Source organism: Hyla sarda, chromosome 1 (assembly GCF_029499605.1).
Source record: "Hyla sarda isolate aHylSar1 chromosome 1, aHylSar1.hap1, whole genome shotgun sequence".
Classification (NCBI taxonomy): Eukaryota; Metazoa; Chordata; class Amphibia; order Anura; family Hylidae; genus Hyla; species Hyla sarda.
In genome coordinates, this window is record NC_079189.1 from 223,484,671 (window position 1) to 223,502,246 (window position 17,576).

The 17,576-nt window shown below is 38.8% G+C and overlaps 1 protein-coding gene across 3 annotated transcripts in view; it reads right to left on the reverse strand.

Moving 5' to 3' along the window:
* Positions 1-272: 272 nt before the first annotated feature.
* LOC130364845 (tyrosine-protein phosphatase non-receptor type 9-like) overlaps positions 273-17,576 on the reverse strand; it is a 78,120-nt gene continuing 60,816 nt past the window's right edge. For 2 of the 3 annotated variants that reach the window (XM_056568817.1, XM_056568816.1), the window contains exons 10-14: positions 13,110-13,179; positions 8,426-8,504; positions 5,406-5,556; positions 4,821-5,028; positions 273-1,826 (exon numbers count right to left, since the gene is read on the reverse strand). In XM_056568817.1, coding sequence (XP_056424792.1) covers positions 1,603-1,826; positions 4,821-5,028; positions 5,406-5,556; positions 8,426-8,504; positions 13,110-13,179 — 732 coding nt within the window. In that variant the 3' untranslated portion in view covers positions 273-1,602. The remainder of the gene's footprint in view (positions 1,827-4,820; positions 5,029-5,405; positions 5,557-8,425; positions 8,505-13,109; positions 13,180-17,576) is intronic. The other variant, XM_056568818.1, reaches the window with a different exon arrangement.

Here is a 17,576-nt window from a genome sequence, read left to right on the forward strand (position 1 = left end):
TTATCATTAGTTCAATTAAGATTTCAAATAAAAATGTAGACACTTTGAAACCATGCTATGTTATTATACATGCATGTAGTCTTACTAAAAACATTCTTCTAATCCAATCAATGTACAATTCCCTGTGTTAACAGACAACAGGAAATGCTGTGCAGTGAGACTGGGCTCCGGACACAATGGAGAAGGCGAGTGTATTTTTTTTTCTCTCATAGCAGTCTGCACATTATTATCTATAAAATACACAATCGAATAGCCTTATAACTATTGAAAGTACTATGTTTAATAATATGGTGGAATTGTTTCTGTTTATGTTACAACCACAGTACAAATTGGATAAAAAGAAAACCCACAAAACATTAAGGCTAAAGAAATATTTAATCTGACATACAAGTTCATCCTAGTTTTCCATGTATTTGCCAGCCTCGTACCAACGTGTCCTGTAACTTTAAATACAGCAATGAAATAAATGCATTCTATCTTTGCAATCCCAAAGCATATATAACATTTACAATGATTACGTAAGCTTATAAATACAGTAGCTGGGTTCATTTGTCTTTTATGCCGCCACTGTCATGTAGTTGGTCGTACCAAACTGGAGGAAAAAAGTAATACTGTTAAAGTACAAAATAATTAAATTAAAGAAACATGTTATCAATATTCAAATAATATAACTGTTAAAGAATTCTGTTCTCAAGTACATGTAAGGGACTCAAGAAAAAATAATGATTCCTTTCCCCCTAATAAACATGGAAATTAGAAAGAGGCCCCTGAGAATATAAATGCAAGCATTTGTCTTTTTAATTTGGATAAATTATGACTTTTGTGCTACACATAATACATTAAAAAGGCACATCAATGCAGGCAGTGTAATATTGTACACAAATCCATACACTACATGTAGTGTCTGGCAAAAGGAAAAAAACAACAAACAAAACAAAAAAATACTAAACAAAACAGCTTTTCATAACCATCAGTTTTAGCATCCCAAAGGAAACCAAACATAGCTTAAGGCCTTTGTCTTAACCCTCCCACTGCTGAAAGAAGGGAAAATGAGTAAGAGTTTGCATAACACTTCTAACCAGTAATTCGTTTGGACACAACCTTCAGTTCTCCCATGAGGATTTATCCAATTGTAAAACTCGTATCCTGTTAGCTATATACATCAGTGCCAAAGTGACCAGGTATGTGGACCTTTACTTTGTGGCATTGGTTGAACGTTACAGACTTTGAAGCAATCGTTCAAGGACACATTACAATTTACATACAAAATCATAAAAATGAGGACTAAACAAATCTACAAGATACTACACACTTTACAAAGGGATCTGTGACACATTGTACATAGTTCTTTCTGCACAGAACAGCAAAGGAAAAAAAAAAAAAAAGTACAATTTAGTTCAAGTCTAGAAATTGATGTGCAAGTTACTCCATTGCATTCATGCTACAATAAATTATGACACTTTCCAGTGCATTAATAGCTCAAACCAGCGGTGTACTGAAGGGACCTGCACTTTACTGCATGGCAGCAAGGGAACAGAGCCTTCCAGCACCACCTAGTTTACAATGGACCAGCTATGGCCAAGTACCATGGAGAGGGCATAATTACTCGCTATCTGTCTCAAATTCAGTGTCTGACCATTCCACAGGGGCAAGGAGGCTTTTTCTTTGTGCGTATTCAATAATTGCCATGTAACAAAAGTAATATTGATCCCATGTTTGAATACTAAAAGCGCGTTGAGTTCTCATTCTCTTCACGGTCTGTAGTACATCCACTGTTCCAATGTTTTCCAGCCTGGATAAACAAATATCCAGAGTACAAAAAGTACCTAGGTATATAAGAAAGAACCAGAATTAGTCACAACAAATCCATAGCAACTTGTTTCTACCTATATATGTGCATCATTTAACCCCTTAAGGACGCAGGACGTAAATGTACGTCCTGGTGCGGTGGTACTTAACGCACCAGGACGTACATTTACGTCCTAAGCATAACCGCGGGCATCGGAGCGATGCCCGTGTCATGCGTGGCTGATCCCGGCTGCTGATCGCAGCCAGGGACCCGCCGGCAATGGTCGACGCCCGCGATCTCGCGGGCGTCCGCCATTAACCCCTCAGGTGCCGGGATCAATACAGATCCCGGCATCTGCGGCAGTGAGCGATTTGAATGAATGATCGGATCGCCCGCAGCGCTGCTGCGGGGATCCGATCATTCAGAACGCCGCACGGAGGTCCCCTCTCCTGCCTCCGTCCGGCTCCCGGCGTCTCCTGCTCTGGTCTGTGATCGAGCAGACCAGAGCAGAAGATCGCCGATAACACTGATCTGTTCTATGTCCTATACATAGAACAGATCAGTATTAGCAATCATGGTATTGCTATGAATAGTCCCCTATGGGGACTATTCAAGTGTAAAAAAAAAAATGTAAAAAAAATGTAAAAGTAAAAAAAAAGTGAAAAATCCCCTCCCCCAATAAAAAAGTAAAACGTCAGTTTTTTCCTATTTTACCCCCAAAAAGCGTAAATTATTTTTTTATAGACATATTTGGTATCGCCGCGTGCGTAAATGTCCGAACTATTAAAATAAAATGTTAATGATCCTGTATGGTGAACGGCGTGAACGAAAAAAAAAAAAAGTCCCAAATTCCTACTTTTTTAATACATTTTATTAAAAAAAATATATATAAAAAATGTATTAAAAGTTTTTTATATGCAAATGTGGTATCAAAAAAAAGTACACTTATACAGAAAAATAAAAAAGTTAGAGGTCATCAAAATAAAGGGATTATAAACGTACTAATTTGGTTAAAAAGTTTGTGATTTTTTTTTAAGCGCAACAATAATCGAAAAGTATGTAATAATGGGTATCATTTTAATCTTATTGACCCTCGGAATAAAGAACACGTCATTTTTACCATAAATTGTACGGCGTGAAAACGAAACCTTCCAAAATTAGCAAAATTGCGTTTTTCGTTTTAATTTCCCCACAAAAATAGTGTTTTTTGGTTGCGCCATACATTTTATGATATAATGAGTTATGTCATTACAAAGGACAACTGGTCGCGCAAAAAACAAGCCCTCATACTAGTCTGTGGATGAAAATATAAAAGATTTTTAGAAGGTGAGGAGGAAAAAATGAAAACGTAAAAATTTAATTGTCTGAGTCCTTAAGGCCAAAATGGGCTGAGTCCTTAAGGGGTTAAAGGAGAACTGCAGTCTTATACACTTATTCCCTATCCTGCAGATAGGGGAGAAGCATCTGATTGCGGGGGGTCCGACCGCTGGGACTCCCCGCAATCTCCTGTACGGGTACCCAGCATTGTCGCGGCTAATGAGAGTGTCGTCGACCTCATGAAGGTCAATGACATGCCCTCTCTATACAGCTCGTTGGAATGCAGGGATGCAGCATCTCTGCCTCTCCCATAGAGAAACATGAAAGGGGTGTTTTGGCTTATATAAACATTTACAAAGATTATGAAAGCCTATAAATACAGTAGCTGGGTTCATTTTTTTTATTTTTTTAAGCAGCCACCGTCATGTAGTTGGTCGTACCAAACTGGAGGAAAAAAGTTATACTGTTAGGGTACGTTCACACGTATAGTATCCTGCGCAGGATCTTCTACTGCAGATCTCAATGTAAACTAAATGACTGAACACTTCTAATCTGCAGTTACAAATCCTGCACATCAAATCTGCGCAGGATACTGTATGTGTGAATAAACCCTTAAAGACCATTGACATAAATGTACGTCATGGTACTTACCGCACCATGACGTACATTTACGCACCGCCATGACCATGATTACTGGAGCGGTGCTCGCGTCATGTCCCTGCTGCCATCAGCAGCCAGGGACCCGCCGGTAATGGCGGATATCCGCAATCGCGCGGATGTCCGACATTAACGCCTCAGATGCCGTGATCAATACAGATCACAACATCTGCGGCAGTGTGGTACTTTAAATGGATGATCGGATCGCCCGCAGCACTATAATGGCGGACGGAGGTCCTCACCTGCCTCCATCAGTCTCCTTGGATCACCGATAACACTGATCAGTGCTATGCACTATGCATAGCACTGAACAGTATTAGCAATAAAAAATAAAAAGAAAAATCCACTCCCCTAATAAAAAATTTTAATAATCCGTTTTTCCCATTTTACCGCCAAAAAAGCGTAAAAAGAGAATATAATAAACATCTGAACTATCAAAGGAAAACCTAAGCAAACTTGGTACCAAAAAAAATTACAGATCACGGCGCAAAAAAATTAGCCCTCATATCGCCCCGTATACGGAAAAATTAGAAAGTTATAGGTGGTCAAAATAGGGCAATTTCAAACATACTAGAGAAAAGTATATAACATGGGTATCAATTTAATCGTATTGACCCACAGAATAAAGAAAACATGTAATTCCAAAAACCTTCCAAAATGTGCTAAATTGCGGTTTTCTTTTCAATTTTCCTACATAAATAATATATACATTTTATGGTAAAATAAGTGATGTCATTACAAAGTAAAATTGGTGACGCAAAAAACTAGCCCTCATATGGGTCTGTGGATGGGAATATAAAAAAGAGTTATGATTTTTAGAAGGCGAGAAGGAAAAAATGAAAATGCAAAAATAAAATTGGGCTGGTCCTAAAGGCCAAAATGGGCCTGGTCCTTAAGGGGTTAAAGTACAACATAATTAAAAATAAACATGTTAATATTTAAATAATATAACTGTTAAAGAATTCTGTTCTCAAGTACATGTAAGGGACTCAAGAAAAAATAGTATATGGTGAGGCACCATCTGAGTAATCTAGGTAATGTCTACAGTAGTGGTCACCTGTTCTCCCAATGCCTGCACTGCAGTGAATCACTATGGGTGGCCCTGCAGGATGTCCAGTCCACTCAGACCCCAATGCTTCAACAGCCATGGCTTGATGTTGCTTTACTTGGGCTCTAAAGTCCAACATGGCAGAAGCAGATTTAGGCACGCCAAAATCAGGCCAACTCATGTACTGGTAATGGGCAACACTTCGGCTTTCATTGGTCTAGAAAAACAAAAAATAACAGACATGGAAGATGGTCAAGTGGAAAAAGTACAAACCTAAAATAAAATATGCGATCTAAAGCTGCCTATTTGTTCAAGACTTCACTTGTTATGTACCAAACAAATGACAAAGTCAAAGATTGGTTTTGACTATACTTGTTTCTAACTTCATATTTCACCTCTCAGACACTGGACAGTCATTTTCACACACCACAAAGCCTAAAAAGACTTTTTCTGACATAGTTTTGGTAAACCAATTCACACATACAGTAGTAATACAGCCTATTTATGTACTGCACAACTTGTCCTCGATTGTGTCTGAATTACAAATCTGGGACCACAGTGCCACATCAAACACATGGAATATTCATTAGGTACCTGTTTATTATAGAGATCCAGATGGGTTAATTTGAAGTCTTGGAAGAGATCTATATGAATGTTCCTAATAATAAAGTGCCCAGAATCTTCACTTCTTCCAGCTTCAAGAGGCCAGTACTGTCCACATTTTATACGACCTCTTTCTATTACCCTTGCAAAAGAAAAAATATATATCATACATTAGAGTACACGGCAGTAGGTCATTTTCTAATAATAGAAAAAATATATAAATAAGTGCAGCTCACAATCTATCAGCCAAGGTATAATGATTTTACACCTACACCCAGGTGTGACATAAATACAAGAAAAATGAAAAAATATAAATCATCGCCTCAAGGCTAATACCAGGCAACCTGATACATGATATCAACATAAGAAACATACAGTAACTACCCGACATGCGATGACCCCGACATATGATCAAATCGACATACGATGCTTTTATATGTTGGGGCCATCGCATTAACTGCTATTTGACAGCGCAAAATGTTTAAGCTGCTGTCGGATAGCAGTTTAAGCATCCCGGACAGGTTCACTTACCTATACGCGCTGCTCCGGGTCCACTTCGCGATCCTCCGCTGTCTTCTGCATCTTCTCCGGGGTCGGGGCCTTGCTTTACGGCGTCGTTATTACGTCTCTGCGCACGCCGTGCGTAATAATGGCACCAGAAAGCGAGGCCCGGACCCTGGAGAAGATGCGGAAGAAGCCAGAGGATCCCGAAGACGACGCCGGAACAGCGAGACAGCATCGGGAGCCCCTGGGACAGCATCGGGAGCGGTGAGGACGCGGTCCGGAGCGGCGGGGACAGGTGAGTATTAAAGGGGTACTCCAGGGAAAACCTTTTTTCTTTTAAATCAACTGGTGGCAGAAAGTTAAACATATTTGTAAATTACTTCTATTAAAAAATCTTAATCCTTCCAGTACTTATTAGCTGCTGAATGCTACAGAGGAAATTCCTTTCTTTTTGTAACACTGATGACATCACAAGCACAGTGCTCTCTGCTGACATCTCTGTCCATTTTAGCAACCATGCATAGCAGATGTATGCTAAGGGCAGCATGGTGGCTCAGTGGTTAGCACTGCTGCCTTGCAGTGTTGGGGACTTGGGTTCAAATCCCACTAAGGACAACAATAAATAAAGAGTTATTACTATTATTATTATTATAATAACGTCAGCAGAGAGAACTGTGCTCGTGATGTAATCAGAGTGCATTCCAAAAAGAAAAGAATTTCCTCTGTAGTATTCAGCAGCTAATAAGTACAGGAAGGATTAAGATGTTTTATTAGAAGTAATTTACAAATATGTTTAACTTTCTGTCACCAGTGGATTCGACAAACAATGGGTCGTTTGGAACGAATTACCATCGTATGTTGAAGGACCACTGTATAGGAATAAAAAGGAGAAGAAAATCGTGCTTCAATTTTAAGAAAAAGAATTGCAAAATGTATTTAAAATACATAAACTTAATAAAATTATGCAAATACAATATACTATATTAGACCTACTTCCACAGGGCCCTTGTGGAAGCTGGTTGGGATAATAACTTAAGCTGGTAACTATACATTCAACTTTATATACTTATTTGTATGGACTGGGATACACTAACCAATACATATGGTATTGTGAACTGTAATTACATTATTCCGAACCATCAAATGCCGGACTATAGAACATATCAGTGAAATTTCACATTTAAAGTGCGGGACAATACTACTATTCCACAAGGGCACTGTGGAAGTAGGTCTAATATAGTACCGTATATACTAGAGTATAAGCCGACCCGAATTTAAGCCGAGGCACCTAATTTCCCACCAAAAACCCAGTAAACGTTATTGACTCGACTATAAGCCTAGGGTGGGAAATACATCATCCCCGACCCCTCCATCTCCACCGCCTGTCAATCCCTTCAGTGGTCTTCAACATGCAGACCTTCAGATGTTGCAAAACTACAACTCCAAGCATGCCCGGACAGCCATCAGCTGTCCGGGCATGCTGGGGGTTGTAGTTTTGAAACATCTGGAGGTCTGCAGGTTGAAGACCCCTGCGGCCTTCGTCATCATCCCCCCCTTTTAGTTTTCTACTCATCTCCCCTCAGTTGAAGGAAGGGTGAGCTGGTCCGGGCCATCTATGCTGCAGGGACAGTCCGGTGGGGAGGGTTAGTCGTTCCGGGGTGTCCATTTTCACCAGGAGGCCCTCATCTCCACTCCTGGCCCGGCCCCGGACTAGTGACGTTGCCTTGACGACGACGCACAGGGAGATTCATGCGCAGGGACATCCCTGTGCGCCGTCATCAAGGCAACATCACTAGGCCGGGGCTGGCCCAGAGCGGAGAAGAGGGCCTCCCGGTGAAAATGGACACCCCGGAACGACTAACTCTCCCCACCAGACGGTCCCTGCAGCATAGATGGCCCGGACCAGCTCACCCTTACTTCCCACCGAGGGGAGGAGAGTAGGAAACTAAAGGGGGGGGGGGGGTCTGGATGATGAGGAAGGCCGCAGTGGTCTTCAACCTGCGGACCTCCAGAGGTTTCAAAACTACAACTCTCCCAGCATGCCCGGACAGCCGATGGCTGGCTGGGAGTTGTAGTTTTGCAACATCTGGAGGTCCACAGGTTGAAGACCACTGAAGGGATTGACAGGCGAAGAGTTCACTCGCGTATAAGCCGAGAGGGGGCGTTTTCAGCATGAAAAATCGTGCTGAAAAACACGGCTTATACTCGAGTATATACGGTATATTGTATTTGCATAATTTTATTAGTTTATGTATTTTAAATACATTTTGCAATTCTTTATCATAAAATTGTAGCCCGATTTTCTTTTCATTTTTATTCCTATATATTTCTTATGCTGATATCATGTATCAGGTTGCCTGGTATGAGCCTTGAGGTGATGATTTCTATTTTTTCATTTTCTAATTATACATGCCATGTAAACAGACAAGTCATGTCCAAGGTGAAAGCTAGCATCTCCTAGAACATGCTATACTATATATTGTGGACTGCTATACACGTGTATTTACCTTGTCGTCATAACAATTATTAAAACTCTCTGTTCCCACACCATCCGCCAGAAATCATCAAAGGTTTTTGGCAAGGGACCTGGTTAGAGGAAAAAAACAACTTATGGTTACTTGTGCTCATAACTGTAACAAATCCAAAAGAACAAAAACAGCTGTTTTATGCAGTGAGCATGCTCCCTACAAATGACCAGCAAGAGTTGGTTGGGGAGTTCACACATGGCAGATATGCTGCAGAAATTGTGGAGAATCACATTCAGTTACATTCATCTAACTGGGTATATTTCAGATGAATAGGACAATTGCAACAAATAGGACAACAGAGATGTGTCTGAACAACCTAATGTAAGTTCAATAGGTACCTTTACTTATGTGTCCTATCCCATATGCCTCCTCTAATGGCAAACATCTTTTCTGTAGGATTCTGTATGGTATAAAACCGGTACATTCAATTTTATCCAGTTTTCTTTAGCTTCCTTTTTTTCTTTGAGGGTCACACTTACAGGGGGCAATACAAGGAAATTTAATGTGGATAAATGTAAGGATATGCACTTGGGCCGTAAAAACAAAATCCGGGATTTATCAAACCGTGTGAGAGAAAGTGGAGAGACTTTTCCACAGTAGCCAATCACAGCTCAGCTAACGAGCTCTGGTAAAGTGAAAGCGGAGCTGTGATTGGTTACTGTGCACTTTTTCTCTCACACAGTTTGATAAATCTAGGTGAAAATGTACAAGTATGTGCTTAATAATAGGACATGGGGGTACTAGTGGACAGTTAGCTCAACTTTAGTGATCAGCGCCAGGCAGCTGCTGCCAAGGTTAACAAAGTCATGGGATGTATCAAGAAAGGCATAGAGGCACGTGACAAGGACATCATTTTTGCTGACTTTGGTCTATATCATTAGTCAGACCACATATGGAGTATTAAGTCCAATTTTGGCACCTACATATAAAAAGGACATGGCAGAACTGAAGAAGGTGTAGAGGAGGACAACAAAGATAATGAATGGTATGGGAGGATTACATTACTAAGACAGGTTATCAAGCTGGGAGTTATACAGTTTGGATAAAAGACCTCTTAGGGGGGATATGATCACAATATACAAATATATGAATGGACAGCACAGAGATCTTTCTAGTGAACTTTTTATACCTAGGCTGGTAACCATGACAAGTGGGCATCCTCTACATCTAGAAGAAAGAAGGTTTTACCATCAAAGATGGGCATTCTTTACTGTAAGAGCAGTGAGGCTATGGAACTCTCTGCCATATGATGGTGTGAGGTCTGACACAAAACAAGTTCAAGGGGGACCTGGATGTAAATCATGCATATTAACCCCATAACGACCAAGGACGTATATTTACGTCCTTGGCTGGCTCCCACAATTTAACGCGGCCCGTGTCCTATCGGGTCGGTCCCGTCATATAACTGAAGTCGGGACCCGTTCAAAGTTAAACACTGCATCTAAAACGAAAGTAAAAGCTTCCCGGCTGCTCAGTGGGGCTGATCGGGACCAACGCAGTGAAAATGCGGTGTCCCGATCAGCTAGGACGCGAGCGGAGGTCCTCTTACCTTCCTCCGGCACGTCCGTTTGGCGATTGATTGCTCCAAGCCTGAGATGCAAGCTTGAGCAATCGACCGCCGATAACACTGATCAATGCAAAGCTATGGCTTTGCAGTGATCAGTGTAAAAGATCAGTGTGTGCAGTGTTATAGCCCCCTATGGGAGCTATAACACTGCAAAAAAAAAAAAAAAAAAGTTAATAAATGTGATTTAACCCTTTCCCTAATAAAAGTCCAAATCACCCCCCTTTTCCCCATAAAAAACAAACCTGTAAATAAAAACATATAAACATATGTGGTATCGCCGTGTGCGTAAATGTCCGAACTCTAAAAATATATAATGAATTAAACCGCACGGTCAATGGCGTGCGCGCAAAAAAAAGTCCAAAGTCCAAAATAACTTATTTTTTGGTCACTTGTTATACCATGAAAAAATTTATAAAAAGCAATCAAAAAGTCCAATCAATACAAAAATGGTACCGCTAAAAACATCAGATCACAGTGCAAAAAATGAGCCCTCGTAGCGCCCCATACGCGGTAAAATAAAAAAATAGGGGTCAGAAGATAATTTTAAATGTATACATTTTCCTGCATGTAGTTATGATTTTTTTCATAAGTACGACAAAATCAAACCTATATAAGTAGGGTATCATTTTAATCGTATGGACCTACAGAATAAAGATAAGGTGTCATTTTTACCGAAAAATTTTACTGCGTAGAAAAGGAAGCCCCCAAAATTACAAAATGGCGTTTTCTCTTCAATTTCGTCGCACAATGATTTTTTTTTTCCGTTTCGCCGGAAAAATTTTGGTGTAAAATTACTGATATCACTGAAAAAGTAGAATTGGTGGTGCAAAAAATAAGCCATCATATGGATTTTTAGGTGCAAAATTGAAAGGGACAATTTTGTATTGTTCTATTTTGTTAAAAATTTTTCGTTTAAAGGGGTACTCCACTGGAAAAACTGTTGCCAGAAAGTTAAATAGATTAGTAAATTACTTCTATTAAAAGATCTTAACCCTTCCCGTACTTATCAGCTGCTGTTATGATCCATATAAAGTTCTTTTTTTTAAATTTCCTTTCTGCCTGACCACATTGCTCTCTGCTGACACCTCTGTCCATTTTAGAAACTGTCCAGGGTAGGAGAGGTTTTCTATGGGGATTTGCTTCTACTCAGAAGTAGACAGTTCCTAAAATGGACAGAGGTGTCAGCAGAGAGCACTGTGGTCAGGCAGAAAGGAAATTCAAAGAGAGAAGAACTTCCTGTGGATCATAACAGCAGCTGATAAGTACTGGAAGGATTAAGATTTTTTTTAATAGAAGTAATTTACTAAGCTGTTTAACTTTCTGGCACCAGTTGTTTTTTTGTTTTTTTTTTAACAGGCAGCAAACTGATCTTCCCATGACATGTCCTTTAATATTTAGCTCCCACTTGTGGGTAACTTGAGCAAAAGGAGTGAAAAAGTCCTTCAGTACTTTAATACAAAACATTCAGCTGGTCACTACGAGGCATATGACAAAGTAGTATTTTACCTTTTTGTCTACTCTCAAATAGAAAACAATTTTAGGGTATTTGCTGCTGTGTATTTTCCTACCCAGTGAAGTCAATGGGTAGCAAAATCAGTTGCAGGAAATACGCAGCAAAATGAATGGCATGTGACCTTACCCTAAGGAACAAAAAGCATGACAATTCCATACATAGATCATTATAGAACTACTTTTATGTTCGTTACATCAGAGATCTCTTTCAATAATACAGTTTTTTAGCTGACCCCAGCAGGACACATTACATCCAACAAAGACATAGTGACAGGTAAATTTGGCTTAACACTTTCTTTCCTCATGTTCATTGTGTATGTTGGGAAAGGTCACAATGGATGTTTTTCTGGAAAAATATAATATAACAGGTTATGGATAATAGATTTAAGGGCATAGAACATTGATCCAGGGATTTGTTCTGATCGCCATATTGGGATTGGGTAGGAATTTTTCATCTGTCATGAGGTAATTTGCATCAGCCTAATTGGGTGTTTTTGCCATCCTCTGGATCAACACAACAGGGTTTTAGGTTGAACTCTATGTACTTTTTTCAATCTTACAAACTATGCCACATGTACACAGGATAAAGGCTTTTCTAAAGTGATTAAGAATCGACAGTTCACATTTCTCAGCTGCAATGCTTTTTGACTAGCTAATATGCCATCTTTATGATTTCCAAACAATGCAATGGACAGGCCAATGGGCAGTTTTGGCTTATTGGTACAACTCTTGCTGCCTTTCCCATCTATATTCTTAGTTAAAAAGGGAAAATGACAGCAGGGTCACTCACAATAACCTGAATACACAGGTAGATAATGTGGGAAAACCCTGTTTCTAGTGCTTCTTATCTGGTAAAAATGGGTGCAGACATTCAGGAGATATTCCATCTTCTTGCTTAAATCCCACAATTTTTGCAATTAATTCTATCTTGTTGCTAACCCTGGCAATTTCTTCTTAAACGCACTGAAGGCGGCTGCTTTCTACCGCACACTCAGGTGATATTTCCACCATCTTCACGGACATGCCGAGGTAGAGGGGATGAATATTATCGAGGGGGCGGAGTTATCAGCTATTGGCTGGATGGAAGAAAGCATTGCACATACAGCAGCAGCCCTACCTCAAGTGCACTTAAGAAGAAATTACCATATTAGCAACATGATGAATATCTCCTGAACTGCTGCATCGATTTACAATTGGTAAGTACTAGAAACAGTTTCCTCCACACTATCTACCTGGATATTCAGGTTGGTGCGGGTGACCCTGCTGTCCGTTTTCCCTTAATATAAATAAAACAAAAAGGTTTAAAGCGGCTCAAGTGCCCGCAGGCCATTCCAATGCAGCAGGAGTCCAGGGTTAGTAAGCCCATCTCTTCCTACAACTCCGTGCCCACTGTCAATCAAAGACAAGGTAGATGCATGCAATTGGGCAAGGAGGTGATGATTAAGAAGAGACGGGCTGGCTATCCCTTGGCTCTTGTAATGCTGGGGAATGCACCCTGGGCACTTGAGCCTTAGTTACATATTAAAACACAGGCTGCCCGTTTTAATCACAAAAAAAAATATATATATATATATATAATAATACCTTGAGTAGCTATATAGGCATTTTTTCTTTTGTATCCATCCATAAAACTGGCATTAATGTAGTCAGTGGTCTATAAACGCAAGATCAAATAAAAGGTTACTGCTTATAACATTACAATTCTAATTACATTATACATTTATATATGGTAGATTTTTATCACACACACACACACACACACATTTATATATGGTATATTTATATTACACACACACATTTATATATGGTATATTTATATTACACACACACATTTATATATGGTATATTTATATTACACACACACACATTTATATATGGTATATTTATATTACACACACACATTTATATATGGTATATTTATATTACACACACACACACATTTATAGATGGTATATTTATATTACACACACACACACATTTATATATGGTATATTTATATTACACACACACATGTATATATGGTATATTTATATTACACACACACATTTATATATGGTATATTTATATTACACACACACACACATTTATAGATGGTATATTTATATTACACACACACACACACACATTTATAGATGGTATATTTATATTACACACACACACACATTTATAGATGGTATATTTATATTACACACACACACACACACACACATTTATATATGGTATATTTATATTACACACACATTTATATATGGTATATTTACATTACACACACATTTATATATGGTATATTTATATTACACACACATTTATATATGGTATATTTACATTACACACACATTTATATATGGTATATTTATATTACACACACACACACACATTTATAGATGGTATATTTATATTACACACACACATTTATATATGGTATATTTACATTACACACACATTTATATATGGTATATTTATATTACACACACACACATTTATATATGTTATATTTATATTACACACACACATTTATATATGGTATATTTACATTACACACACACACATTTATATATGGTATATTTATATTACACACACATTTATATATGGTATATTTATATTACACACACACATTTATATATGGCATATTTATATTACACACACACACATTTATATATGGTATATTTACATTACACACACACATTTATATATGGTATATTTACATTACACACACACATTTATATATGGTATATTTATATTACACACACACATTTATATATGGTATATTTACATTACACACACACACTTATATATGGTATATTTATATTACACACACATTTATATATGGTATATTTATATTACACACACATTTATAGATGGTATATTTATATTACACACACACATTTATATATGGTATATTTACATTACACACACACACACACACATTTATATATGGTATATTTATATTACACACACACATTTATATATGGTATATTTATATTACACACACACATTTATATATGGTATATTTATATTACACACACACACATTTATATATGGTATATTTACATTACACACACACATTTATATATGGTATATTTACATTACACACACACACACACACACACACATTTATAGATGGTATATTTATATTACACACACACACATATATGGTATATTTATATTACACACACATTTATATATGGTATATTTATATTACACACACATTTATAGATGGTATATTTATATTACACACAAAGGCAAAAGAAAAGCTGCAAGGACTAAACAGACTGCTAATAGTTCATAGAGTGGTATGTTTGACAGTATCACACTTACAGGGGGGCAATACAAGGAGAGTGGTCAGACCACTAAGAAGCAGAGAAACTGATCATACATACATGACAGGACATTCTGGATCGCAATATAAATTTTTAGGGGTGCAGCCAGCTGCAAATGGAGGCATTTCTACCTCTGAACATACAGAAGCCTGCAATGCAGTTGGGGATAATGCTGCTTAAAAATGTTCTCTAAAACAAACATTGATGGCCTAAAGTATAATACAGTGACCCCCCCCTCCCCCGACCTACGATGGCCCCGACATACAATCATTTCAACATATGATGGCCTCTCAGAGGTCATCACATGTTGAAGGCAGTATCAACATACAATGCTTTTGTATGTCGGGCCATTGCATAAACGGCTATCCGGCAGCGCAGACTGCTTTAGCTGCCACCGGATAGCAGCTTACGGTGCCCCGTGTGCTCCGGTGATGGTCTCCTACCTGTCCTCGGTGCTCCGGACCGTCCTCTTCGGGATCCCCTACATAGACGGCGCTCTCCATCGTAGTCATCACGTCGCCGCGCACGCCATCCCGTCATCCAATAGGAGCGGCGTGCGTAGAGACGTGTTGGCGGCGACGCGAGAGCGACGATCCCTGGGAAGCAGAGACGCCCGGAGCGTCGGGGACGCCGCAACAGCGATGGAGGGCGACATCCAGTGCAGCGGTGATGGGTCCGGAGCGGCGGGGACAGGAGAGTACTACTTTCTATTCTTTACATTGCATGGATCCCTCAACATACGATGGTTTCAACAAACAATGGTTTGGAACGGATTACCATCGTATGTTGAGGGACCACTGTAATGAGATAAAATGAAGAGGGCATCTCCTTCATTGTTTACACAGGCACAATGGCTCACACACAGGGGAGTCTTTGTCTGGTACTGTAGCTCATCTTATAGTTTTATATGCACTGAACACTTCAGTGAACACAGTGTTTTCACATGTGGAAAATTGGAGCAGACTCCTGCAGTAGGTCAGGTGATTGACATAAGTCATGCATACTATAAAAAATAAACACGATTTTATATTGCTCTATTTTGTTATATATTTTTTTGTTTAACCCCTTAACGACCACAGACGTATATTTACGTCCTGTGGCCGGCTCCCGATCTGTGAAGTGCGCTAAGAAGCTGTGCTCGCTTCGTGTCTGCGGGGTCCAAGTTGCTATCAGCAATCAGGACCTGCGGCTTATACCGGACATCGCCGATCGGGCTGATGTCCGGTATTAACCCTTTAGACGCCGCAATCAAAGTTGATCGCAGGGTCTAAAACGGGAGAATACACTGCTGGTTAGCTCAGCGGAGCTGTTCAGGACCGCAGCGGTGATATAGCAGCATCCTGAACAGCTGAGAGGACAGCTGGAGGTGTTTTACATTCTTTCTGGCTGTCCTATCGGCGTTTGATTGCTCGAAGCCTAAAATGCAGGCTTGAGCAATGAAGTGCAGAAAACACTGATCAATGCATTCCTATGGCATAGCATTGATTAATGCCTGAAATCAGTATATACAATGTTACAACCCCTAGAGGGAGCTATAACACTGCATAAAAAAAAAGTAAAAAAAATTAATAAAAATAAAGTTAAATGTGATATAACACCTTCCCTTTTCCCATTTAAAAAAAAAGAGTGTAAATAAAAACAAACATATGTGGTATCGCCGCGTGCATAAATGTCTGAACCATAAAAATATATTGTTAATTAAACATTCAATGGCGTATGCGCAAAAAAATTCCAAGGTCGAAAATAGAGCATTTTTGGTCACTTTTTATACCATAAAAAAATGAATAAAAAGCGATCAAAAAGTTTGATCAAAACAAAAATAGTACCAATATAAACTTCAGATCATGGCGCAAAAAATGAGCCCTCATAGCGCCCTGTTCATGGAAAAATAAAAAAAGGTTATAGGGGTCAGAAGACGACAATTTTAAACATATTAATTTTCGTGCATGTAGTTATGATTTTTTCCAGAAGTACGACAAAATCAAACCTATATATGTAGGGTATCATTTTAATTGTATGGACCTACAGAATAAAGATAAGGTGTCATTTTTACTGACAAGTGTACTGCGTAGAAACGGAAGCCCCCAAAAGTTACAAAATTGTGTTTTTTCTTAAATTTGTCTCACAATGATTTTTTTTTTTCTGTTTCACCGTAGATTATTGGTTAAAATAACTGATGTCATTACAAATTGGAATTGGTGTCGCAAAAAAAAAAGCCATCATATGGATTTTTAGGTGCAAAATTGAAAGGGTAATGATTTTTAAAATGTAAGGAGGAAAAAACTAAAGTGCAAGGGCTCATGGCTTTGTTCTTTTTTCTCTTAACCAGCAAACTGATTTCCCTGTCCTTTAATATTTAACTCCCACTTGTGGGTAACTTGAGCAAAATGAGTGAAAAAGTCCTTCAGTACTTTAATAAAAAACATTCAGCTGGTCACTACGAGGCATATGACTCAAAGTAGTATTTTACCTTTGTCTACTCTCAAATAGAAAACAATTTTAGGGTATTTGCTGCTGTGTATTTTCCTACCCAGTAAAGTCAATGGGTAGCAAAATCAGTTGCAGGAAATACGCAGCAAAATGGCATGTGACCTTACCCTAAGGAACAAAAAGCATGCCAATTCCATACATAGATCATTATAGAAAGAAAGGTTTCCATATAACTACTTTTATTTTAGTTACATCAGAGATCTCTTTCAGTAATACAGTTTTTTTAGCCGACCCCAGCAGG